This window comes from Phalacrocorax aristotelis, chromosome 1 (genome assembly GCF_949628215.1).
Source record: "Phalacrocorax aristotelis chromosome 1, bGulAri2.1, whole genome shotgun sequence".
Taxonomy (NCBI): domain Eukaryota; kingdom Metazoa; phylum Chordata; class Aves; order Suliformes; family Phalacrocoracidae; genus Phalacrocorax; species Phalacrocorax aristotelis.
In genome coordinates this window covers 144,156,057-144,183,189 of record NC_134276.1, presented here as the reverse complement: position 1 = coordinate 144,183,189, position 27,133 = coordinate 144,156,057, and the positions used below count along the sequence as shown (strand labels likewise).

The window sequence follows — 27,133 nt, the reverse complement described above, 5'->3', positions numbered from 1 at the left end:
GTTCAACAGCAACCTCCTCGGAGGTGTGTGTGCAGGGTTGGTTGGTTTTGTTTAATGAACTCTTAACTGTCCACCACCTGATCAGGGTTATAAAGTCAAGCTATTGTGAGCTCTGTCAAACTGAATGCTTGATGGAAAGAAAAGCTTTGGAACTGTTGATGTTTGCTTACAGAAATGAGCAGTCAGAATCACCTACTGAAGTACAAGAAGAACCATCAAGGAAGGAAAGTATCTCTGAAAAAGGAAAATATTCATCAAAATGGAACCTAGAGTCAGTGTAAGTTTTCTAACATCATCGTGAGGTAAAGCAATGTTTGGGTGGTGGACATGGGAAGAGGAAGCAAAGCTGTAGCTTTGGTTTGGTTGTTAATGCCAACTTCTTAAACATATCAACAGGGAATGAGTAATCTCAGGTGCCAGAGACTTGCCCCACCAAGGATTTGTTACTAATCCTAAATGATGAGGTAAAGAGGAGCATCATGCTATGATCCCCCCGCTTTAGGTTGTTCTGTGACAGCTGTTATGGCTAGGCTACTAGGTCAGCAAACATCTACTCTTGTAAAAACGGTCAAGGATTTGAGGCATGTGCAAAACTTAACAGCAGTTTTGGCACATGCTGAGAGACAAGCAGTTATCAAGACTAACTCCAGACTACTCCAGCTAATTCCTCTGGACATTTCAAGTTCAAGGGAGAGAGTCCTCTCCCAAACAAGCATCCCTTGGAAGCCCCTGCCTTACAGGAAAGGAGATCTGCTGTCTCTGCAGAGAAACGGCTTATTCTAATGCGAAGCCTCCATTTTGAGCATTCCTGATCAAGGGGGAGACAATACAATTATGCTAGTGTGTAAGGCTGAGAAGAACAAATATTTCCTTCTATTGTTTGATGGAGGTACCCAATGTCATGTGAGGTCTAGGATTTGGATAGTCAGCGAGGGTAAGGCTTCTCCCTAATCTCAAGGAAGGCACCAAAGCCCTGGTAAACAACAAAACATAAGGCCAGCACTTTTCATTACTTTCTACAAGCAAGATTTCTTCATGAGCTGCAAGGCAGCTTTTGTGGATCCTCTTCAGAAAGACAGCAGGGAACAGGGTGTATGGATGCCAGAACTGGGCTCATGGGTTGGGTCAGTTTCCTAAATAGCTTATCAAGAACTTGCTTATCAAAGTCAGCATTTCTAAACCCAGAACATAAGCTATGATTGTACGTAGCTCCCAGTACAGTAACAACCTTGTTGCTTTTGATATTTAAGGATCTGTAAGTTTGTTTGTGGGGCCTGGCTTGCTTTAGGGTATTTTCTGGGGTGGGGGAGGAGAGCTTCCAAGTTCTGAAGAAAAACTGAACCACTCTATGACTTACTCTTCTGTGCAGATGCAATCTAATGTCATCGTGGGCATCCCATTTCAAGGCTTCCTTTTCCAACGCTAACAAAACTCTCTGGGTTTCTGTATCCATCCTGGTACTGCTTGCTGCTCTTACAAGCTTCCTCACTGGGCTGTCTCTTCAAAGACCAGCAGACGCAGCACCTGTAGGAACTGGGGACTCCTGGACTTCACTACAGCAACTGTTGTGGCCATATACAGGACTTCAACACAATGGACCACCCCCAGTATAACAAAGGTTCTGACTTTTGTAGTTATGCTTCCAAGTTCTGGATGACAGTATGAAAAGCTGAGATAGTGTATTTAAGGTTACGTGTTTGGGTTTGTTTTGTTGGGTTGTAGGTATTTTTTAGGGAAAGATCTGTTGGGGGGTGTGTGTGTGTGTGTGTTTGTTTAAAGCCTGACTTGAAATTGGAAAAAAAATCCATCCACCCCCTTCCCTCCCCCCATTCTGACAAAAGTCATCATTCCAAGTACCTAAAAGGGCCTCAGTTCCATTCAGGTTTACAATAAAACAGTAATTTTAAACATAGCTAACCATAAATATGACCAAGTGGTCTAGCCACAAGAGAATAAAGAACTTATTTTGCTTTAACAAAAATTAGAATGTTTGCATTTTAGTCACTGAAGCTGTTCCAATGATTTGAACAGAAAAGGATTCAAGACTTGAAGTGTAACTTTTCAGTAAAGCTTTTGATAATAAAGTTTTAAAGGGAAGCATACAGTATTTAAGAGTATGTTAAAACTCTTGTAGCAAGTAGTAGCTGATATACAACATCAATAAACAAGAAGCTAGCTGTTTCCACTTTATCAATTGCTTCTTTGCTGGCAGAGTCCTTAAGCATATGGTAGAGTGTGGAGTGAAATTCAGAATCATCTTCTAGCTCTTCTGAGAAAGCTTCACTGGTTTCAGTGATCTTCAGCTTTTGTGCTTTCTGACCATTAAACATGTAGAGAGACCAGTCTTTGACAGAATCTGCTTTAAGCTGCTCGCTTACCTATTGCAGAAAAAAATGCACTGTAAGATGTAGCCCATGACACTGGCAGAGTATAAACTCTAGTATGAAATTCTAAATGTTAGTATACTCCTAAGTGTAATACAGAAACAAAAGCAAGGTGCTGCTTGAACCCCTCAATCAGTATTAGCTCTCTGTGCCTGAAAGACTGTATACCAGGTACTGTATCAACACCAAAATCTTCCACCTATTTTGCCTCTAAAATGCAAGGTTTGGCCACTCCAGCTGCTGCTCCTGACTCCTGTGGAGAGAAGTAGCTAAGTGCAACAGGCATAATTTGTTTTAGTTCTTGGTCCTGGGATTACGTATTAAGCTAAATATTTGTGTGTCATGCATTTAACTTGAGAGTGGGAGAGCTTCTCAAGACTTCAACAGTATGGTATGTTCTGTATCTACAGCCACAACTGGGAGCGTTTTTGTCTGGGGGAAGTTTTAATCACACGTGTGTTGTTCGCAGATGGGAACAAATCAATGCTTAAGTTGCTTATTCCCCCCTTTACACTAGGGAACGTATGAAACCCCATATGGACAAGAAGAAATTTCCAGATATTAATTACAAAACTTGCAGATCAGCTTGCTATTCAAAGGATCTCTACAGTAGGATACTTCATGAAAATCAGCATCTAGCGCTCTCATCCCAGCTTTGGCTGAATTTAGCTGACCTATCAGTTACACATCCTAGCACATAAGCAAATGCCTTTGTTACTGAGATGTGTCCCATTAGAGATCTCAAATGCATGAGCTGTGAGGCAGTGGAGAAGCAGGATCTGAGGTTATACTGATACACATTGAACACTAAGTAGTCAACCTCAAATCTTACACCTGCTGCACTGAAAGAGCAGGCAGGGGTTGAGGACAATGTTTGAGATGAGCCTAACTTAGAGAAGTTAATAGTTTCTGTCTCTTTAACTGTGTTTTCTCCAGAAGCTTAGTCTAAATCTACAAACCTTGAACACTACTTGCTCTTGACCTGCCTCTAGATTCCACTTGCTCCAGGCAAAAGTGAAAGCTGATGCAACCAGTGCCATCTGTTGATAGGCCCGAACTTCTGTGAGGGGAGCCTGCAATGCAAAAGTACAAGTTAGAAAATACATATATAATTCCCTGCATTGTACAAACATAAGAATAAGTTTGCTTTAACCAGAATCCACAGACTAAGCTGGCAGAACACTTCTCCACTTGCCATCTGATTCTACACAACAGCTCTTCATACAAGAAAATGTTATTTAAGTGAAAAATAGGTGGAAAAAACAACAGGAAAACCATTGACTGTGCGCTCACCTTCTTGTTCACAGAGACATATTTGTGAGAATATGCTTCTGGGAAAATATTCACACCAGCTTTTTTCAAAACTGCTCTTAAGCCAACTGGACTTATCCATTTTCCTGTGATGGGGGAAAGCACATCCTTCTCTTCCACCACTACTGAAGACAACATACACTGATTACCCTGTTGTACAAACCAGTGAAAGCAACTTACTGGTCATGGAAGCTACTTTCTGCTTCAGGCATCAAATATCAATGTCTTTGTTCTTCTGGATATTGCATATGTTGTCTACTGCTCTGGGCTGTAAACTCGCATTCATATGTCCTGAAGAAAGCCAGTTTTCTGTCAGATTTCAGAAACAACACTGGTGTACTGGCCCAGGTTAAGTTTATACTGACTCTCTTAAAATCGTATCTGTTACTGAACTGATTTATATGGCAACGAGCACATGCATAATCTTGTGCAACTTGAACCTTTAGAAGGAGCAAGTAGCATTAGCAGTAGGTTGCTTGAAATGAGGGAGAGAGGAACAATTTTTAAGTCTTGAACTGGTACAACAGTCTTGAATTCAGCAAGGTAGTAGCAATAGCAGAGAACTTACCGGAACTTTGCAGAACTATCATACAGCTGCTTTCTTCTGACCAGTTCACAGAAAATAACTGAAATTAAATCGCTAGTACTGTTTCTTACAGTGCCTGGAAAGGAAGAGATCCTCCCTCATTTTCACTGGTGCAGAGTGAGATTCAAATCACTCTTGTGGAAGCGTCCCAAATTTTTAATAAAGGACACTGTAATAATTCTATATTTTTTTAAATCTGTGAATGTTTAATAAAAAAATTACAGTACCTTAATTTGTATCTGAATTGTTGCAAAGACTGTAGTAACTGTAAGTAGTGCTTCATCTGTACCAGCAGGTTGCAATTCCCATGCCTGATAGGGCATGTTGAGATGAGCATCCTGGAGAAGTGCTATTGTATAAAAAGTACCCATCTCAAACGTGATAAGCTTTTCTTGTGCTTCATATGTGATGTTGCTGATGCCATCGGTTCTCCATTGTTGGCCTACAAAAGGTATGCAAAATTGCAAAGATTGTAAATATGTAAAGCTTCTGCTTGTGATATGTGCTGGGGAAGAATTAGTAAAGATGTTCTAGGTTAACTGTGAGTAATAGTTAAGATAAAATATTAGGCACAAAATAAAGAAAATTTGTTGAAGGCAAACACTCCCCTCATTTTAACTCCCTTTAGCCCAATCTTGTACTTATTTTGACAGGAGAGTGTCTCCTTAATCTCCCAAGAAACATACTAATGTAATTGTAATTTCTTACTTGCTATACAGTAGCCCACAAGCTCATTTTCAAGAGTTACTTCAAACATCAAACGGTTTTAATACGTTCTAGTCTCCTTCATGACCCTCAAGTCAGCAGTTTGTGGTATTTATCTAATAATGAGTACCTAATTTGTTTTTTAACATTTAATTTTCATATTTTAACTTAATACTAATACATGTAGTTAGGAGCTAATTTGGCTCAAAGTGGACTTCACGTGGCTTCACCCTAGCAAAACTTGATTTGTGGTATACAGTTGTACTACTGCCTATTAAATGGCATGTATTTTTTTCCATTCATACTAAAAAGCTACAGTAAAAAAAGCCTCAACAAGCCATCCATTATTAGATATGATGCAGAAGCAAAACAGAACCAGAAAAAAGCAAACACACCACCCCAAAAAAACCCTAAACTCTTAAATCAATTAACAGTAAAGTCCCCAGAATATTTCTGCGCTCTGAATTGGCTCTTATTGTTACAGCTGATTCCGGAAACAGTCAAACTCAGGTAAAAATTCCATTTTTCAAACTTAAAATAAATTTATGTCCTAGGTTTGAACCTGCAGGATCCCATCGGGCTATCACAGGATCCTCAAAATACATCACATCGTCAGAGAGCCTAAGGGTCATCTGTACTGGTGGTTGTGTGGCACCTTCAGCCTCTTCTGGGGGATACGGGTATGCCTCCAACCCAACATCGCGTACCTTTGGCAAGATGGGAAAAGGACAGATAACATTTTTATCAGAAAATGCAGTAGCGTACTGGTTTTTTCCTCCTTTGAAGTCCACCTAATCACCTGCAGAGTTTCCTAATGCACCATTTAAAATTTATTACTATTAAAGATTTGCTAATGTTGCGCATTTCTGAGTACAACATTGAAGACGGTAGAAGGTTGACTATCAATGGGCCTTTGAACCCTTCATGTGCTGTTGATGGCAGTCTTAAGGCAGCGCCACAAAGCAGGCATAGTCATTTTTTAATAGCTCCACAGCTTCCATAAAACCAAGAGCACCCGTGAGGATATAATTCCACTTTGGCCACACAGTGTCAAAGGGAATGAACAAGGTTACATGTGACAGGTAATGCAGGTCTCTGGGAACAAAGCTCCTGTGCCTCTTGATCTGCCCACAGGCCTGCTTTCTCAGTTTGTATGGGAATTTCACTTATTAAAGGTTTTCAGTTTCACAGTAAAAACTGTGATGTAGGTTAGTGCTGCACCAGGCTGTAGTCCTCAGATACCTTGCAGAGCCTGACACTGAATGAGAGGTAATTTTGTTGCCAGCCCTCTAAGTGTACCTTTCACATACAAAAAACTAAGAACTTCTCTCTTTGCTTTTAACTTTGGCCAAGAGCATTTTTGAGCATGACAACCTGTGCTAGGCACGCTGAGGAGCACTGGCTGAGTGCATACCTCTCTAAGTGCAGGCTGATCTGTCTCTCCCAGCTGCTCCAAAAACTGGCCAAGTGTAATTGAAAAATGATTTGAAAACTCAGTCCTTTAGTTTGCTGCCCAAGGAATCACGTATGCTGCATGTGTACAGTGGTGCCACGCTGCAGGCAGAGCTCCTCAAGGATATGACAGGGAAGAGGCCTGCATGGGGTGTAACCTCTTTCCTCCCTTACCTCCACCATGCTCCAGTCCTTGATTTGTTTGACCTGAGGTGGCAGCTGCAGTACGTCAATGTGGTACACACCACCCACCGGTACAAACTGTTGCAAATCAACAATGGTTTCATCAGTTACCGCCTCTTCTTTTTCATCCTCCTCTTCCTGCAGCAGTGGATCCTGAACTGAAAAATAACCAAACAACTTGTCACTTAAACTATGACAGTGACGTTTCCCACGTCTATTATTCTTCACTTTTGCGCAAAAAGCCCATGCACTTGAAGGGCTTTATGCTCTGCAGCATTTCAGCACCATCTACTGGTGCTCCCCAAATCTCATAACAACTAATTGAAATGTGGGGAAAGACAGACAGTGGGACAATGAAAACCACTTCTTTTTTTGGTACTAAGCTTTTCGACAGAGTAAGTGCTGCTCTAACTTTATTGTCAATTCAAAATGCTTTATATAGGAATAACATTTTACTGCCAAAATAAGTCACATCAATAATCACAGAATAATTTCACGCATATACAGTACAGTAGATTCTGGACATGTTTAGTAAGATTGTATTGGTACAAAAATAAATGAGGCAAGTAAAAAGATATAGGGCACCTACAACTCATGTGCTGAAGGTGAAAGATGATAGTTAGGAAGAGCAAGAGGCGTTTAACATGAAAAAATCTTTTAGGTAACGAAGATAAATTTTTTTCTACACATAATTATGCATCTATTACATAGATGTATAAGAAATTAAGTTTTAAATGTTATCAGGAGTCAATGCCATGGACAAAAATGCCTAGACATAGTTTCTTAAAAACTAAATCAAACAGAAAAAAAACCAAGCCCATATAAATTGCACTGGATGTTACAGAAGGAGGATGGAAGTTACCATTGACAGAGATCAAGAAAAAGTGTTCAACACTGAAAAAAAGCTACTGTAAGTGTTATGAAATTTGCTTTTAGAGCATGAGAGCATCTCAAAAGATCACAAATATATTAAAAAGTGGTTTTCAAGCTTTTTGAAAAAATTGAAAATGGTATTACTTTTGTAATGTCAGCTTTAGTTGCATTATGCAGCGGTTTTTCTGCTGTATTCACAAAACAACATAATGTCCTTTTGCAGTTACATTGAGCAAAGAATTTACAGGAAGTAAAAAAAACCACTTCACTACCAGCCACAGTGGAAGCTTGCACTTTAACCTGCTTTTTAAAATAATAATACAAAAATCTTTAAGTGTTTTCTAAACAAAACTATTCATTCTCCCAAGCTAAATTAACTTCTTAACACTGGTACAATGAAGTTAAATCCAGAGAACTGCAGGAGCTCTTGCTCTTTTCCCTGTTGTTGCATTCCTGGGTTTTTTCCTCTCATCTACCTGGCTGTTTGTTTTCACTGAATTTGTGGTAACTGAGTAGCCTTTCAAACTCCATTCTGAAAAGTTACAAATCATTAGCATGCCAGTAAAAGCATAGTTTCATGAGCCTTCTCTCCTTATTAAAGCAGATAAACAAGCTTGAAGACATTCAGGTGTAATTAGTACACTTCCGTGCACATGCATTTCACCTAACACCTTGGTAGGGATTTTCAAAGCAAATTCCTCCAAATGAAGCCCACGTTCTTTATATTCTCTTGAAAACCTTGAAAAACACCTTGTTTGGGTGGTCTTTATGGTCTAGTCTAACATCTGGATGCTTGGACCGCGCTCAGCAGAAAGTGTTGTGGGGTGGGGGTTTTTTGCAATGAGGAAAAGGCTGTACAGCTTAGCTAAACTGCGCTGAATAGTTTGCAGTTGCTTTATTTATTTAAGAAAGTACTACCAGAAAACACACTCCTATTAAACCAAAGGGCAACACAACACTGAAGAAATTTGAAACAGCTTATGTGGGACAGAGACACAGTTTTAGTTCCTAGAATTAGACCCTCTTTTAGCAAAGTGTAGCAGCATGTATCTTGCTTTAAGCACACATTTAAGTAATACTCAGTAATACCTATACTACCTGAGTGCCTACCGTTACACTCTTTTGAATCATTTTTTTCTGAGGAAGGCAATCTCACCAGGCAGCCTGGCAGATTCATAAAGATTGTGTGTCTCACCCATAAACATGCATAACCATATGCATAATAATACACAAATGTACATAAACATAACAAAAATGGCCTCACGTTGCATCAGGGGAGGTTTAGCTTGGCTATTAGGAAAAATTTCTCTACTGAAAGAGTGGTCAGGCATTGGAACAGACTGCCCAGAGAGGTGGTGGAGTCACCATCCCTGGAGGTGTTCAAAAAATGTGGTACTTCAGGGTATGGTTTAGGAGGCATGGGGGTGTTCGGTTGACGGTTGGACTTGATGATCCTAAAAGTCTTTTCTAACCTTAATGATTCTATAATTCTATAAACATAAATAATAAAAAAAATAAGTGTGGGGACAAAATCCATTTTCCTACCTGTCCTATTTTCTCCCTGCATTTAACAATCATTAATAGAAATGCCAACAAAACTCAAGCGTTATCAGAACATCAATACATTTATAAACTTTGTTCCATTCGCATAGAGATCTATATCACAATGTTTCCATATATAAAATAAAATATTTAGAATAAGTACTTTTGTAATGCTGCACATACATAAAACCTAACCAAATACCTTGTGATGGTATGTCCAAGATTTCAGATTTCTTCTCAGTTTCCTCCTCCGTCTCATTTATATCAGCTGCGCTACTGCTCTTTTCTTGGAATGAGATAGCACTCTACAGAAAAAGCAAAAGACATTTTTTTCATTAGTCAGAGACAGACACAATAAAGAAGAGACTATCACCTCCTTCAAGGAGGCCCAAGGAGAAAGAGTACAGTCCCACTCCTCCAGCAACATTTGCACCAATCTTGCCACAGGGTCAAGGTTTTAGAAGAAATCATTTCTAGCTAGCTAGCAAAACCAGTTTTCATTAAAGGTACTCTCCCATTTTGCAACCGGATATATAAATAAACATAAAATATTTACTTGATTTCCACAGCAAATTCTGCCTCGAGCTCCCCAAGTACCATACAAGCACTTAACCTTTTTAGCAGTGTGCGAACTCAAAAGTTATGTTTATTCTGTCTTTACAGCAAAAAGGAGTGACACAAAAAAACCTTAAGCCACTGTTGAATCCAAAGCCGTACTGAAACTCTGCCAGAACCCGCACCTGCAGTCTTAGCTGTGCCTTGCCTGTGATATTTATTCCCTTTCTCACAATTTTCTATTTTCAAAACATTATCCTAGATTTCCAGCCAAATTTGCAACCCAGATATGAATTCATCCCTGTCATAGCAGACTCCTCTGGAAGCAGGAGTAGACAAATGGCAGCTCAGTGTACGAGCCATCCATTTGGAGACACAGGCACCTCCTGTGCCCTGTGCTGTGCCTGCCAGTGTGTGGGAAGAGCACACACCTCCTGAAAGAGGACAGAAGGGGAGGGGAAAGAAGTGTTTACACATACAAATATGGGAGAACACAAGGTAGAGCCAGACAGGAGGAGAGACTGCAGTAGCTGAGAGAAGTGGAGTCTTCATAGAGAGCAGGAAAATTCACAAAACTAGATTGAGACAACAAGAGTAAGACCTGGGAAAGAAAAAGAGAAGGAATGATATGAAGACCTTGAAGAAAGTCTGAAAAATGTAGGTGTAAACTGCCAAAAGATGAGATTTGTCATACAAAAAAGAAAAAAGGAACCAAGAAAAATGGGATTTCAGGCACTGATTCACTACAAAGCTGTTGGGGAGCGACAAGGAAAAAGGCCAAGATCGTTGCCCCAAATGTATTAAGAAGGCATAAACCATGATGTTTTGCAGTGATTTGTGCAAAAATTTTAGCTACAGAACCCAAGACATTTATCTGCAGGTCACAGATGATACCAAAAAGTGAAAAACCCGAACCCAGTAAGAAGAATACAAACCCAGGCAACCTCCACAGCACCTAAAGCCAGCATACTCCATTGAAGAGTGTTGATGAAGAGAATCCAGCAGCCAGAAACAGGACTGGCAAAGCTTCAGCGTACAGACACGGAGCAACCAAGTAACTGCACAGCCATAACCTGCTGAACTCTGAATCCTATTCTGCACGCTGCAAATTTTCCTAACACTGGATTCCTGCAGTGATTTTTATGGGGCTGTTAGTTTCTCAGAAGCAGAATCCATTCATCTGGACATACGTCACAGATTTATGGAAATCTCTTACAACAGCACCTGACATTCCTCATGGCTTGATCCTACTCTTAAACTGCCAACCAAAAGCCAACTCACACGTGCCAACTGCATGGCAACTGCCACACCCTGTCCAAACTTCCCTTTCTATCTTCTATACGACAATCTGGTTATTCATCCGTCCATTTCCTTGAGAAGATCTATGGCACAGTGTTAATACAAGTTGCCTTTTTCTATAAAACAATAAAAAACCTGGCGCGCTCAGGCACAGGACACATTAAAAAGCTGTTACACTCGAGTGGGCCTCAAGAAACAGCACCACTGCAGAACACCCTTTTGTGAGATTTTTTAAATTACCTTTCTCCCATCAGAACGTGTTTCTTCTTCAGCAGGTGTGTTGGGCTCTTCTCTGGCTTTCTCTTCCTCTTCTTCTGGTTCTTCTACATTGTCTTTTGAATGCTGAGTTAACTCTGTGCTATCTAACACTTCCAATTTTGGCATGCTTTGACACTGCAGCCAAAGTGGAGATACATGGTCATAACGAGTATGCAATATGCGAACAGCAACACTGCTCACAGCCAGTGACTTTGGAAGATCAAATCCATGCTGTGTATCACAAAACATGTGACTTTTGAACCTGTAAACAACAGTTAAAAAAATAAGATTCCCTAGTAAAATTGGCAGATTATTTTTATATTTCTTCATAAGGATTCAATTCGATGTTCTACACTAGAAGTCACCTAGATTCTCTTTTGTCGCATGGCACGGCTTAAGAAATAGAGAGGGATGTCACAGTACTCTTCCTGTCTTGTACTGACAGCTGTCTGTAAGCCAGTCCAGAAAAGCTGTAACTGCATTAAGGGGATCAGGAGCTGCAAAAATAACGGCCCTGATAGGATGACAATGAGGCAGAATCAGGCAGCAGCTCTTCTACACAGTACATTCCTGGTATAAAAGACTAATTTAATGGGCAAATTCCTACACAACTGAAGTCACCAGCTGCCTGTGTTACATCGGTCTCAGCATCTTCCACATAAAATTCAGACACATATACAGATGTAAAGCTAATTTTGATAACCAACAGTATTACACAGCCACCGATCCTTATGACAGCATAGGAAAGGGGTTAAGAGCAGGCATAGGAGGCCAACTTGCATCAAATCAAGTACCTAACTTGTGAACTTGGGTTCTTCCATCAGATATGGAAGTTTCTTGCTCACTGCAATTCCTGCCCACCCAAAACCAGAACAATTCAAACAATACTTATTTTCTGATAAGATCAGCTAGTCACACATTCTAAAAATCTCCTAGTAAAGCATCATTTCTTTTTTAATCCTTGGTTGAAAATTTTAAGTGCAAGTCTGAGCTGACCGAAAGGCTTTAACACTAACCCAAATGGGCTCTTCCTGCAGGTCAGTCTGACACTGCTCAGGACCCAGCCTTCTAGTTATCTTAGCCAAGCTTACAGCAACTGGTCCTTAGTCAAGGCAAAGTCCTTTTACTGATTCATTTTTCATATTTGCAGAGCAGGAGTAGGAAGTCTGCTCAAAAATCTTATTTTGAAAAATATATCTGTTAAAAGGTAATCTGCTAAAAACCTTAGATTCAGAACCCACTATAAAGGTTATTTGCATTCCAGGCTCTAGAATCTTTTATCCAACACACATCCAGCACAAAGCATCATTCACCGCTTTGCAAGAAACTGTAACAGCTTAGAAACTATTTTAGTGCATCAGCAAGAAATATTACTTCCAGAGGAATTTCAATTCTCTGCATGAGTTTTATTGTTTCCTTTAAAAATTGTTCTGGCAGTAACAGGGCTCTACTGTAGCATTTTAAGAAACAATATATACACACACACACACACACACACATATATCCACATATATAAAACACTCCTGTCTCTTTAATAAAACTCTGATGTAACCAGCATCTTCCTTACCAAGGGCTGGTATGAAATCCAGCAGTTGGGAGCCTGTAGAATAAAAGCTATTCAACATGAAACATGTTATGAGAAACTGGTTCTTGGTGTTTACTTAACTTGGGTAGGCAAGCCCAGGCCTCATTTCAAATTAAGAATTTCAGTATGCTGTACCTTACTTTCTTCTTCAGATTGGCCCAAAGACAAAAGGTAACATTTTTATCCTTTATGACTGCCTCCATATTTCCAGTGTCAGAATCTTCACGCATATTAGCTGTCTACAAACAAAAAGCAGATTAAATCATGCTTTCTTCTTATTTATATCGTTTTTATTTACTTACATTTACACTTGAATAAATAAGAAAAGACACATAGGGATAAAAATACACCGGACCAAGCTCAGGTATGTTATATTTATGTACTAAATCAGGCCAGTTATAAACTCAAATCTCTCTGTTAAAATTTGAACTATGTTCTTTTTCCTCCTCTGACTTAATCAATTCTGTTTGTTAGTCAAAATTCTGCCAACTATGGGATCTTACATTATCCCCTTCAACGGTACTGCCTACCTCCCTTCATCATGTGCTCTCAAAAATACTTCTCAGAACAAGTTAAAAAAGAAAAAAAAAAAACCCCAAACCACAAAGGACTTAGTGAGCAATAAAGCACCGCCTAACCCACACCCACTGCACAGATTATTTTATATTTCTGTCAATATCCAACTTGTGCAATGATAATTACCTTAGGAGTTAAACCCTAAACTCAATAAAGATGATTAAGAATTTAACTTTTCTTAATTTGCAGAGGGTTTTGACTGTGAACAAACACACAACTCATTCACTATTTCCTTTACCACTTTGCCTTCTTTTGTTTCCTTTAGCAATATTCTTTTGCTAAACATACTTACATATATGATTAAAATACTTAAAGTAGCAAGTAAGATCACTACCTATACATGTAACCGAGAAAACTGATTCCCAAGTACATTTTCATTTTCTTGTTTACTCTTTACTCTTCCCAAGATCTGTTTAAAAAGTATTTTAGTCATATTAACTTGTATTAAAAAATGTGTACAAGCTAACCTTATGACCTGCTTTTCACATTTGCAATTTTTTATATAGTCAGCTAACTTTAATTTAAATCACTGAGACAAAAGAGGAAACAAATTTCATACAGCGCCCCTTGTTTTCAGCATCTCCAAATCTCACAAAATGTCACAATAGTTTAATATTAAATGTCTTAATGATGAGAATTTCCACTTTAAAGCTAAGATTTGCAGGGGTTTTGAAGAAATACAAGTCCGATATCTGCTATACGCATGATTTGGAAACCCAAATACTAGATCTGGAAACTGAGATACTAATCTCTGTAAAGGATTTGAGAACAAACAAAACCAACCACCACCACAAGGCGTTTGTAGCTAACCTTATGTACTTTGGGCATATTACAACTTTGAAGCAGTAAATCTTACTTACTTTAAGCAGGTGTTCTGTTGCGCCATTGTACTTCTGATGAAGCAGATTCTGCAATTCCAGAATAGATTCCTGGTACTGGACTGTTTCTTTCTCTGTTATCTCGTTTGGTGGTGTGTCCAATAAAACAAACTGCAACTTCTGAATTAACTAGAAGACATTACATGTGGGAAAAGTACCTCTGTTTTGACACCACCCTTAATACCTGTGTGCTCTGTCATAAGAAACAAGACAAACTTCCTTCCTTTGTACCTAAACATATCTTGGTCACAGAAATAACCTTTTTCTATTATATGTCTAGAAATCGTGCTAAGCCAGCATTATCAGACAGTCAATGATGCAAAGTGCTGGAAATTCCAGGGTCAAGCGTAACTTCCTTCATTCCTCTAGTCAAATTCCTTCATTCCTTAACCTGTGGGCTGTGAAATCTTAGCTTATGAAATAGATCATTTATTGAACCAGTTGTTCATATGAAGAAAGTTTTGGTCAAAAATTACTTTTAATGAAAAGCTTACAGCTTTATTTTGGAACCATATTTTCTATAGTAAAAATCTCAACTATGAAATCTTAAAAAAAAAATAATAGGAAGACATACAGAAATTACATTTTAATTCTCAGAACAATCCTTAGCGTGACATTTGGAACTCTATCATTACATTGCCGTCTTCCACTGCATGCTAATATCTTAACATCTAAACGCTTATACAGAACTCAGAAATTCCTAGCTGGCCCAAGTGACCTGCAGCACTGAGACGAAGGGAGGATCAGGTGACATTTTATGCCTCCCTTCAGACTTGCCAGACTCTTTATCCTCTTAGCCTGTGGAATCGCAGCGCCACTGCTCGTTGAAGGTGTGGCAAAGCAGCAGCAGAACTGCAACTATTACTGCCTTTTTCGTATTGCACCTTTAACAGAGTCTGCCTCAATAGTGAGGTGGTCCGTGCCAACACTGAGCTGCTGACCTGCCTGATCTTACAGTGTGGAGTGTTTAACAGTTTGCTCTAAAAACATGTAGGACAGGAAGGAGATGCTCAAGTATTTAGACCAAAGGAAGACAATCTTTTCAACGTCACCTTGCATTTCCAGTAGGGGCGAAACTAATACGCCTATCTTCTAGTATCACATAATACACTACTGAGCACACAGGACATGGGAGTATACGTTTACAGGGCCTAAAATAGCTGTAACTGCTTCAGTGTTGGATGGGAAACATACAGCAGGGGGGAGGAGGTGTGTTTGTGGGAAAGACATGACAGCAGGGAGAAGAGTGGCGAGGATTGGAAGCGGGCAACTGCCCGGTTTTTGCTTGGGTTGCAGTGTAGAAGAGAAAGGGAGTAGTTATCTGCTGAAATTATTGGCAAGGACCAGCACATTCTCCACTGGCTCAGAAAAAAGTAGTATGCAGAAAGTGAAAGTTGCAGCACCCAGCAAGCATCGCAAGGTAGGAAATCTAACACTTGGAACCAAACCAGCCCAACGAAACTTGTATTATGCGTGCAACTTTCAGCCCCAGTTTCTGGAAGACCCCATTTGACTTTCTGAAAAACATGATAAAGTTAGCATAAATGAAAATAAAATCCTTCATTTTCAGAGCAGCCACAAATTGCTTAAAATTGTCTCACAAAACAATCAATGGTTGGTGGCCTGTATTTTGGGAATCCCTGCTCCTACACAATCTTTACTGGCTGTTAAATGTTACATAGTAAGGCTGTGCACTGAAGCATCTGTAAATGACATGAGCTTATATGTTCTGGCACAAGACTGCTTACAATGTACATAGGGAAGATGGATGTTGGAATACTGGAGTTCACTGTAGAAACATTACAGACAAATCCCTTAAATGTACTGCATATTTAAAGTCAATAGTCATCTTCTTTAGAGTTAACAATAGACCTGTAATTAAAAAAATGTAAAAACTGAGGAAAAACTACTGTTTTTTGAAGGTTATAGCCAATTTCAGTCATTTGTCTGGCAGAAAAAACAAAACAAAATCAAACAAAAACACACCAACAACAACAAAGCCAAACAAAAAAAAAAGGAAGGGGGAGGGGGATATTAAGGATATGTTCTGGTAAGTTTGACCTGAAAAATACCATTTTAACACTTACATTTAGCACCTGTTCTCCCTTCTGCATCACAAGTTGAATGTCCTCATTTTGATCTTCACGCCATAAGCTCATGAAAGTATTTATCTCCTGCAGTACAGTCGGGTCAGGACTTCCATCACAACTGAGGTAATGTTCCCACTACAGAAAATGTTCAAAGAAAAGTAGATATGGCATGTGGTACAAATGACTATCATTATTGCAAGAAAAAGGAGGATTCTGAAAGAGAAATATATGGTAGTGATACATTCACACCTGCATCTAAACAGGACTGTAACACCACCTGGCTTACCACTATGTCAGGAAAAAAAAATGGTTTACTTTGATATTAATGTGTTAAGACACTTCTGCCCACCTAACATTTGCTATTTATACTTATTCATTTATCAGTGGTTTCTGTTCTGCTAGGTACAGCTTGCATGTCTAATAAATTCAGTACCTGCCACAAATGAGGGGCTGAAAGAATAGATTACTGAGAACATAAATGAGGAACTGGTACAGGTGGAAGAGGCAGATGGTTCTCAAGCCAGATACTGCCAACAAAACTGAAAATTCCTACACTGGCAATAAAGCTGCTTTACAGCCTTCTACTCCAACATGTTTATTCCTCCTTTCTCTGACCCTGAAGGAGGTTTCATCTTCCTTACCAGCACCAATTCAGCTGTTACAAAAACCTCTGGTAGGAATGTGAAATCCTAGGGTTTGGGTTGTTTTTTTAAATAATTTTATTTTCAAATTAATTAATGGTCATTCTTTTAGGTGGGGGAAGTAAAAAGAATCTGCGACAGGCTACAACCCACTTTACACAAAGCTAACATTGACTCGTGGGATCAGTTTATCACTGATAATGTAATTTTCTTCATCCATAGAGTAAGATACTAAGGAAACATTGCCTCCCTGTTTACTGTGAGGTTTAATAACGCAATGTTAGCGAAGATTGCATTACAATGTAAAATGGATCTTTTAAAGCAAAAGCACTTGTATAACTGCATTCCCAACGACTTCCATAACCATTTCCACTGACTTCAGAAACAGCAATAATAGGTGACTGCTCAGTGCACTGGAAACTCCTGTATGAAAGTCTGATGAGTCTCCCGTAATTAAAACATCTGATCTCTCTTTTTTTTTTTTTTTACATCTTTGCACTTAAAAGAGAGCTTCAGTTTCATCATCAGGAAAGCACATCCTTAAGAATAATAGCACTTGTTCTTTGAGAGAAAGGATACATTTCATGAAAATTTGTAAGCATATCAATTGAAATTGTTCAGAAATGGATGTGGAAACTCAGCATTTGGTATTTTATATTTCTCTTGCCCTAAATATTCTTAACAACACACTAATATAAACTCTAGTATTTCCCAAAATCTACCAATATTTTACTTGAAGATTTATTTTTAAAATAACAGTTCTATTCTGACATTACTTCTCAAAACAAAACAATTCCTATGTTTCTCCTTCCAAGAAATGCTCTCCAGAAACATTCGTGAACAACTACCCCCTTTCAAAATTACTGACAGATTCTCTTGTCCACAAGGATAATAAAGACAGAGCTTGTCATCAACTGAAAAAGGTAATAAATAAAATAAATAAATAAATGTAAAAGTAAATAAAAAATAAAAGGTAATAAATAAAAATAACTCTAAAATAAATAAAAATAATTTAAAAATAAAATCTTAAAAATCATCCAAAGATGTCAAGACGTAACTGTGAAGTTATCATGCTGCACCCTCGTGGCAGCAAACGCTAAGGGAGCACAGGAGGAGTGTAACCAGCGTGCCTAGGACTGACTGTTCCCTCTGCAGGGCTCCCAAGGCCACATCTGGGGTGCTTTATCCGGTTTTGGGTGCCTCGACACAAGAGAAAGAGTGGTAAATTGGAGAGCCCAGAGGAAGGACATTAAGATGTAGGGCTATGGAGAAAATGACACATGAGGAAAGGCTGAGCTTTGTTTGTCTGGAGAGGACTAACAAAGCTAAGGGAGGCGCTAATTGCCATCTACCAGTACCTAGAGGGGGGTTTTAGAGAAGACAGAGGCAAACTTTCCTCAGAGGTGCACAGGGATGATGTGTCATGACAATTAGGCAATGATCACAAGCTGTAACAAGGGAAATGCCAATTGGATTTAAAGAAAAATTGTTACAATGAGAGTGGCAGAGCTGCCTAAAAGGTTGCTCAGAGGTACTGTTGTATCCCCATCCTTAGAAATTTTCAAAACCCAACTGAGCACCTTGATCTACCTTCAGAGTTTGCCCTACTTTGTGCAGCAGGTTGAGCTATATTAATTTCACAAGTCCCTTCTAATGTGATTTATCCTATGATTCTGAATTCATTCTGCAGATGCTTTACAAAGGAATAAACAATATACAAGACAGAGAAAATCCTTGTGTCCACAAGTCTATTTAACTTTACCTGGAACCAAACTGACCAACTCTCATACCAGACTGTTACTGAATGATGTTTCTGCAAGATGGATTCACAAGAGTGAAATGTTCTACTAGTGTATTTCCATACCTTACTGTTTAAAATTTAACTTTACAGGCATGTAGTACTATAGGGTGATGATTCAACTGCCATGTACAACACCCTAAACTGCAGACATTAAGTCTTAGCTGCATTTTAACTTATTTCCAGCCCTGATATCTGACCCAGATTTGTACTATGTCTTTCAAAGTTTTGGCCAGCCTCTCTCTGAATGATGACCTGTTGTATCCAAGGAACCACTGGAACAAAAGTTGTCAAATGTCTGAAATTCTACAAAAATATTTTTAAACCCTGGTAGAGCTATTTTTATGGAATATTTAAAAGTAGAATGAACTAAACAAATAAGAAAGGAAGGACAAATAGCAGAACATCTGAAACTGCGATTCCTCTTGACTGCTGAGGCAAGCTGCGGGGCCCTAACACTTTGATCAGCCAGACGGGCTTCTCTTTGCCCATGTTTCTTCCCTGTGTAGACCAAAGTGGAGATGATAGGTGAGAGTGAGGATGGCCAGTTACTACCTTGAGATGGAACTTGAAATGCAGTCATAGCACACACCTAGAGTTCAAGAAACAGAAGCATTCCCGGATCCTGTAATGGAGACATAGCCTAAAGCCTCTTCATTGTCGAACCTCTACAACACAGGGCAGGCTTTGGAAAGAAAGCGTACCTTTGCATGGGCCCTATAATCTGTTTTCCATTGCTGTGCAGACAAAAACTTCTGTTCCAGTGAATGAAGCTCTGCTAGTTCAGATTCCCTTCGTTCCTGATCCTGTTTATACATGTATATACATACACACATCAAACAGAAGAGTTAAATATTTCGTTTCCTACTTAAAATTATTTTATATGAAAGAAAAAATTTAGGATATTTGAATGAGTTACCACTTAAACAAACCCAAACGCTGATAACTTGCTTTTTTATGAAACATTTAATTGAGAAGACTGCAGCAGTTTGCAATATGTTATTGTCATCACATTAGTTGCTGAGCCATATGATAAACATAACATGCCATATGATTTTTAACCTCTCATTTGAACAGTTTCCGTATCATCATCCTGGAACTACCTCTAATGAGAGCTGATGAAAAATGTAAGCATATGTTGGAAAAGTGTGTGCAAGATGATTGTTTTCTTCCTTACAATTTCTATTATTTTAAATTTATCTCCTCTCAGGGCAGGGGGTGGGGGGGGAAATACGCTGTGAAGGACAGGAGGCATAGGCAAGAGTGCCTTTTTTCTTGGGGAAAATAAATAAATTATTGTAAATCTCCTTGTTTTTTTCTTTTAAACACAAAAATATTTAGATATTACCAATCAGTTTTTGTTCTGAATTCCAGTCTTCTTAGGGAAAAAAACATACATATTCAAATACACACACACACACATATATATGTGCACACACACAAATCAATGCATTGGTCCTAATATGTGACCGCTTCTAGAATTTATACCAAAATTTTCATGCCACAACTGTACCAAATGTAATTATGGGGAACACAAAAAATATATGCAATTGAAAGTATAGTAGGAATGGAAAAAAGGAGTATTTATTCAAACTGGAGTATCACATACCCCAAAAGTTAATGTATTTAACCACAGCATCTTCATGTATCAAAACCAGGCAAGACTGTCTTGTCTCAGAGAATTTTTCTGAATCAAAGCAACACTAAGTCAAGTATTGGCTTAGTGAAAGAATAGTACAGAAAAAATTTAGTACCATTTTTCTTCACTTTAAATGTATTGTGTTTTATTTGATTACTAATCCAGCTCACTACCTTCTCAGCTTGTGGGACCCTATACAAGAGCATTTTTCAGTGATTTGGCTAGATTTTTCATTATTCATTTTAATTTAGTGATGCTAGAAAATTTCCTCTACATTGTTCCCAACACTAAGGACATAGGAAATTCCTTTCCATTCTCACACTAAATCTGTACTTTTACAGACTGTGTCACAAGTTTAGAAATAGGTTTAGAATTTTTCAGTAATTATTGAGTATGAACTAACTTTTGCCTCAAGCTTTTCCATCTGCTCTTGTTCAATTCTCTCCTTCTCAAGTCTCGCTGCTTCTTCTTGTTGAGCCTGCAATCGGGCTTCCTCTGAAGATTGGGAAAGACATCAATGGTATAATTATATTTTGCTTAATAAAACCAAACAAATTATTTTGTTATTAGTTGTAATGACAAAACAACCATAATAATGAGCAACACCAAAGTGTGTCTTATATTGTGCAGAAATGTTCCAAATGAGCCAAATTACTTTGAATCATAGTACAAAGACACACTATCTATGGCACTACCCCTATCAGCCTGTGGCAATACGAGTGGAGACAAGGATTAGCAAGTCATCTTTTTCCCCTCAGAAGCAGCAGCAGGAGTGCCCTCTCCCTTTATCTACAGCTTGAACAGGCCCAGGTTCTTAATCCAATGTCTACGGTGAAACTGCCTGAGCAGTTCAGTCCCAGGTTAGTCTTCTCCTTTCCTACGACCTTTGGTGGGTACCTCAAGCTTATAGTTAATTCTCCACTAAAATCCTCTTCAGGATCAGTTACTCCTGGATCAGTTTTAGCTTTTCTTTGCTGCCACAGGGACTAGAAAATCAGAGAGGATGTGAAAACTAAAATTGATTTTGATCTCTAAGCCCTCATCTTAACCTAGCACAACCTATGCGTCACTCCAGATGTTCCCAAACAGTGGCTTGAACGTCACTGCCTACATGAAAATCACTTTGAATAGATCTGTGTTGCACAGAGGCAAGAACAACTGCAGTTCCCAAGTCTGCCTGTATTCGCCTGTGCCATTACCCCCACCCACAGAGGTTACTAGTGATTAGTTGTCACTTACTATTACTAGCAGTCATAGCATGCCCAAACCCCCACCAGGATGGATTAATAGCAGAAAGACAAGAGCTGGATCTGATGTTCAGACAGGGGTATCGGGGTGTGATACTCAACTGCAGAAGCAGACGCAGTCAGATGGTGAGGACAGGTAAGTCATGCCACTGGGATTTCATTTTAAGGGAAGTAGTGACATACAATAGAAAGACCTCAAAGAAGTGGGTGGAGAATCAGTCACTCAATAGGGACAGGAGAACTAAGCCCAAGCAAACTGCACTTTAATCTATCTTAGTTTGTAGTCACCTTATCTGCTACCCCTTTGGAACACCAGCTAGCCCCCTGCCAACAGAAGTATTCTTTTGGCCTTCTTTGGAAAAAGTCCTTTTCAGAGAATTTCTCTTGTCTAGTGATAACTAGGCTTGAACTGGGGGGTGGGGAAGAAAACAACAAAACACTGCATTTCTAATTTGCTGAGAATATTTCAAAAGGTAATGGAAAGAGAGGTAAAAAAAATATAATTCTTCCAGTCACCCTCCTTCCCAAGTTCCTAACGATGGCAGAAGTAACTAAAGAGAAGAGTATGGATCTAATAGGAAAGTGAGATGTGGGAGGTGGTAACTAGTGACACAGAACTTGGCCCACACAAGAAAAGAGGGATGAATCACCTTTATTTGTCAGAGATAGATATTGGTGCACGCATAGTTTGGGGAATTACTTTCTGTCCATTTATTTAAAATAACTGATTTGTGCCATCGCATTCCCTGTAAATGAAGTGCACAGTACCTTCCTCTTTCAGCCTCCTTTCTTCTTCTTCCTTCTGTAACCTCAGTTGTTCAGCTTTGCTAACTTTCTTTTTGCCACCAGACTTATTGTTTGCAATAAAGTAAAAGAAAAAAAAATGTCAATATTACTTTAATATGTTTTTGAGAGGTATTCACCCACCACAACTTTGCCCTTCTAATCTGATCCTGAATTAAGATTTTAGACTCCCTGTGCAGTCAGTGGAGCCTCCAGTATGGCAACCCACACCCTGGACTCAATTTTCTTCCCATTTTCACAATGCAATGTATGCTTTTACAATCAATATATTACTCTATGCCAGATGCTCCTGAACACAGCCACAATAGAAGAATATTAAAATCTCTTACTTTAATGTAGGAATTGAATCTGCTAAGAAAGTGGATGTTACAACCTCAGTCGTTTTAGGAAATACTGGGAAATGTATTTTGGGACACAGGCAAGCCTGGCATTTAGAAGCATCTAATTCACAAGACAACTAACAAAGAGTTCTCTTTTCTGTCAAATCTTAACTGCAGCTCAAGACCGTTAACTTTTTAACCCTCTAGGCTAACTATATTTTAAATTTGGGTTTCTCAGAAATTATCTTCCTAATTAATTCTTTGCCATCTGGATATACATTTTAAAAAAATAAAAGACAAGGTAAGTATCATGCAAAACCTACTGTCATGTAACAGATTAACACTTATTTTTAGCCTGTAATTCATAGATTCCTCACTGATGATACACACAAAAATTTGATAATTGGAGCTGTGCACATGAAGCCATGTTGCCTTCAAGAGACTTGAACAGCTAGGATGTTCAAAGTATAGTTCTCGTTGGATTTGAAGACGTTTGCTAATGGCCTCTCACTTTTCACCTCACCAGCAAAACAAAAGATTCTTGGATGGGTTTTAATTTTTTATTATAATTTTGTTTGGGTTTTGTGTTTTTCTGTTTATGGTTTTTGTGTTGATGCAGTCTTGGGATATTTAATCAAACATGTAAGATCAGCGCTGTCACTAGAAAACGGCACTTAAGGACACGCAAGAGGAAAACACTGATTTCCTGTTAACACAGTAGGAAACGTAGCCTACGGCTGCAACCCTCACCAAGAGCATAGTGACTAAGGACTAAGTTATCCTTGTTCAGTTTTACTCAGTGTTTACACAGGTAACACTGCCATTGCATTGCACGCATAATGAACTTGCAGTCAATGTGCCTTGACCTCGTCTGGGGTTGATGGAATGATACCAGGGATGAGTGCTGTTCCTGAGGGCAGCCGCTGCAAAGAAAAGGCCTCAATACAAGAGATTAAGAAAAAAAAAAGGGGGGGGGGGGCACATAGGGAGGAAGATGGACCAGGAGGTAAATCAAAACAAGTTTGCGGAGCTGGTGAAGAGGCTGATTTTGTACTGAACTGCAAAATTAATTCACAGCCAACATTATTGTTTATGAGTGGGACAGATAAGGCTATTTTTTTTTTAACACATTGAGAAAATAAACCATGATATTCTGCACAGGCTCCAGTATATGGTGAAAACAAAGTGACAGCAGCCTAAACTAAGGTTGAAAGAAAAGTACGACGGCAAAAGACAAGTTGTCAAGGAAGACAAATGACTTGCATTTGGTAGTGTATCTATGTACGGGCTGAACAATGGTATTCTGCCACTGACACACACAAACGAAAGAGAATTAAATTAAATCACATGTTTACTTTTTTAAAAACAGAGAAAACATGGAATGTAGAAGGTTTCAGAGTGTGAGGCAATGTGAGAAGAGGAGGAGACACATCCTCTACCTAGGCATCTAACCTGGATGTTGCATGTCAGAGAGCTGAATCCCAAGTCCCTATGCCATCATGGGCAAGAGGCAAGGGCTTAGAAGGATTCAGTCTGATAAGGTAAAATGGCTAAAACAGTAAGAGTTTCATCTACAGTGTCAGAAACAGAATATAACTGGACGGCATCTCAATGTAAATAAGCACTAAGGATCAAAGCCATCTGTTAGGAATCCAGTCCTCCTCTTCCACAGAGGAACAGCTACAGAATGGTACCAAACCAGCGCAGTAGCACAGTGTCCATCTTGCAGATGTGTAAATAAGGCAATAAAGAAAGAGGTCCAACAAAGCTGACAGGGAGAGGCAACAAAAGAAGACTTAAGTCCAGACAGTTGCAAATGAACACGATGGTATTATGAATCCCTCCCACCCTCTCCACCCCAGTATTCCTAATAATTCAGTAAATATTGTTACAAGTAATCCAATTGATAGGGAACTTAGAAATAATCAAGGAGAACCTTTGTCATTCGTCACACAAAAAGTATGTTACAAATACTGTTATTTCACATTTTGTTTCTGACTAATATACTTTCAGATATAAATAACTGCTTGGAAATCTATTTACTTTGCACTACTTTGCGTGGCAATAAATACATACATCAATGTAACTTCGAATACAAAAGTCATCACGAAGCTTGAACAAAAACAATGCTGAACATTTAGTGCCACCAACAAATGCACACCCACCAGAGTTAGCATGCATCTTATCACATTTGTTACCAGAGCATTTATTTGCGAAATTCTCCTAGAAGAGAGCCAGTAAAAACCACAGCTCTACCCGTTAAGATTTCAAGGAAGAATCTGTTCCTTCCAGTTTTAAAAAAAAATATCTTTGACTACTTTTTTCCAGTGAAAATGGAAAATCTACTTGTTTCAGTTACTTATAATCACTTTTTAGTCAACTTCTTTTCACATACTTATGACTTAATATAGTACTGACAAATTTGAGATGCACAGTTCTCCAAGGAATACATTTGAATGTGTTCTTTTCTGAAGGAGGGGTGGATATTTTCTTTATCACTGAATTAAGAATAATCCACAGACGAGAATTTATGAAATCCAGTTTCCTGTGGACTTCTGTCTGTCATGAACACGAACATGATGGGTGGGGGGGCCCATCATGTTCTGTGTCCAGATGGCAGCTCAAAGCCAGCATGCCGGCTCTCTGCCTGGACATGCGCTGCCAAGCAAAACACACAGCAGCTGCGCTTGCCACCTTCTCTCTAGTAGCCCTGCAGGAACATGGCTCAGCCTCCTTGCAAAAGGCACATAACCTTAGTGTCCTGGAGATGCCTGTTCCTCTTTCAGATACGACTGAGCCTGACCAACTGGCTCAGAAGAGAGACAGATTAAAAAACAAAAAACCCCCACCTTTTTCCTTTAAAAAAGAACATCTGCATACAATTACAGTGTCACAGCACCTCTATTATGACAAAACCTCTTAAATATAAGTTTTGTAGACATTAAGTCCAGAAGTAGCTGATGCTTACTTTAATTTCAGTATGAAGTGCTTTGTAATTTTACTTATATAATTTCCAAAATAACAGAACTGTCCCGGCACACTCTCTAAATGAACACTGCAAGGGTCAAAATGCCGTACGTGAACTGGAATGTATTTCTGTGTACTTACCTTTTTTTTCTTTTTTGGAGCCTAGAAGATCAGGGAGGGAAAAAAAGAAAGGAAAGTGAGCATCAGAGAATAGGGTATCGAGTATGAAGGAATAATAAGAAAATACAAGTATTCTGTTAGAAATAGGATAAGATTAACTACTGAAAAACTATAATGACGGTAATTTCAATACGGCAGAAAATTAGCCACTAACACATGACTCCAGACCACTGTAATTTATCGGGCTAGATTACACTTAATGTTATGGAAGTATAGCTGCTTATTCCCACTGTTAAAAAATTAATGGGCATCAAATATGTAATTTAATCCGAGACATAATTTTGCCAAAAAATGTTTTTGGTGTTTTCTGAACTCATCAACTGATACTGTGTGCCACTCCTAATAACACTAAATTACATCACACGGCGACCTGGAAGAACACAGAGACATCACCGGGTCTTTTGTCATTCGTGGGGAAACTGCGCAGGAAGCAAAGAAACGTGATTAGCAGACGACGAGAGGAAATAAGAACAGGTTCCAGAAAGCCAAACGTCCCTCAACAAATCCCTCATTCGATCACCGAACGATTACCGTTTCCATGCAGCTTCTACGTATCGCCCTGTGAATCTGCGTGACTTCGGCGTGACTAGTTACCCACGCGAGCACTTTCCTCGCGGGGCAGAGAAGGGCGAAGCAGGCGAAGGAGCCGAGAACGCAGCGAAGTTTGGGGCGTTAGAGCGACTCTGACGACAAGGTTTTCGTTACCTCCACGCTGGGCGTCACGCCAAGCAGCCGTACCGCAAACCGCAGCACAAGACACGAGATCGGGGGGTTGCCGAAAAGCTAACGCGCCCTTCAGGTGGTTTTTCAAATCCTTAAATCTTTTTCTCACGTACCGGTCCCTCAGCAGCCCACCCGGAACACGTCAGGCCGACCCTTCCCCCCTTCCCCCCACCTCCTCAGCGCCTCAAGGCGCCTGGTACTGCTGCTCCTGCCTTCCGGCCTTCACCCGCGGGAGCCCAAAGCCCTGCGGCTACACCGGCACCGGCAAACCGCCCCGGCCCCACGCCCGCGCCCGGGCACAGGCCTCTGCCACCCGCCCGCCCGCCCGCCTGCAGCAGCGGCGGCACCGGCGGCAGCTCGGTCACTCGGCCAGGGCAGCGGCGGCCCGGCCGGGCCGTGGTGCGGGACCCCGGCACAAATAGCCGTAACGAGGAGACGCCCCGAAGAGGGGGAAAAGGAGCCACCGCCACCGCCGCCTCCCCGGTCTCACCATGGCGCCGCCGCGTTGCCTTGGCGACCAGCCCCGCTTCCCGCCTC

General features: G+C 39.7%; 2 protein-coding genes across 6 annotated transcripts in view; one reads left to right on the top strand and one right to left on the bottom strand.

Moving 5' to 3' along the window:
- The window catches only part of IRAG2 (inositol 1,4,5-triphosphate receptor associated 2), a 40,789-nt gene extending 37,439 nt beyond the window's left edge, over positions 1-3,350 (top strand). For 3 of the 4 annotated variants that reach the window (XM_075113843.1, XM_075113825.1, XM_075113835.1), the window contains 2 exons: positions 173-277; positions 1,370-1,938. In XM_075113843.1, the coding sequence (XP_074969944.1) occupies positions 173-277; positions 1,370-1,613 (349 nt within the window). In that variant the 3' untranslated portion in view covers positions 1,614-1,938. Of the gene's footprint in view, positions 1-172; positions 278-1,369; positions 1,939-2,901 lie in introns of those variants that run through there. The other variant, XM_075113816.1, reaches the window with a different exon arrangement.
- Positions 2,055-27,133, bottom strand: DNAI7 (dynein axonemal intermediate chain 7). 2 transcript variants are annotated; one of them, XM_075113855.1, is made up of 16 exons: positions 27,087-27,133; positions 25,835-25,855; positions 22,371-22,452; positions 20,759-20,850; positions 19,421-19,522; positions 16,275-16,412; positions 14,170-14,316; positions 12,869-12,972; positions 11,131-11,410; positions 9,239-9,341; positions 6,613-6,779; positions 5,549-5,693; positions 4,509-4,723; positions 3,678-3,845; positions 3,344-3,457; positions 2,055-2,378 (listed from the first exon to the last, which is right to left on the bottom strand). In XM_075113855.1, the coding sequence occupies exons 1-16, from the start codon at positions 27,087-27,089 to the stop codon at positions 2,109-2,111; spliced, it is 2,151 nt and encodes a 716-aa protein (XP_074969956.1). In that variant the 5' UTR covers positions 27,090-27,133; the 3' UTR covers positions 2,055-2,108. The 2 variants fall into 2 exon arrangements, with proteins under 2 accessions (XP_074969956.1, XP_074969964.1); XM_075113863.1 differs by lacking the exon at positions 27,087-27,133 and adding an exon at positions 26,579-26,705.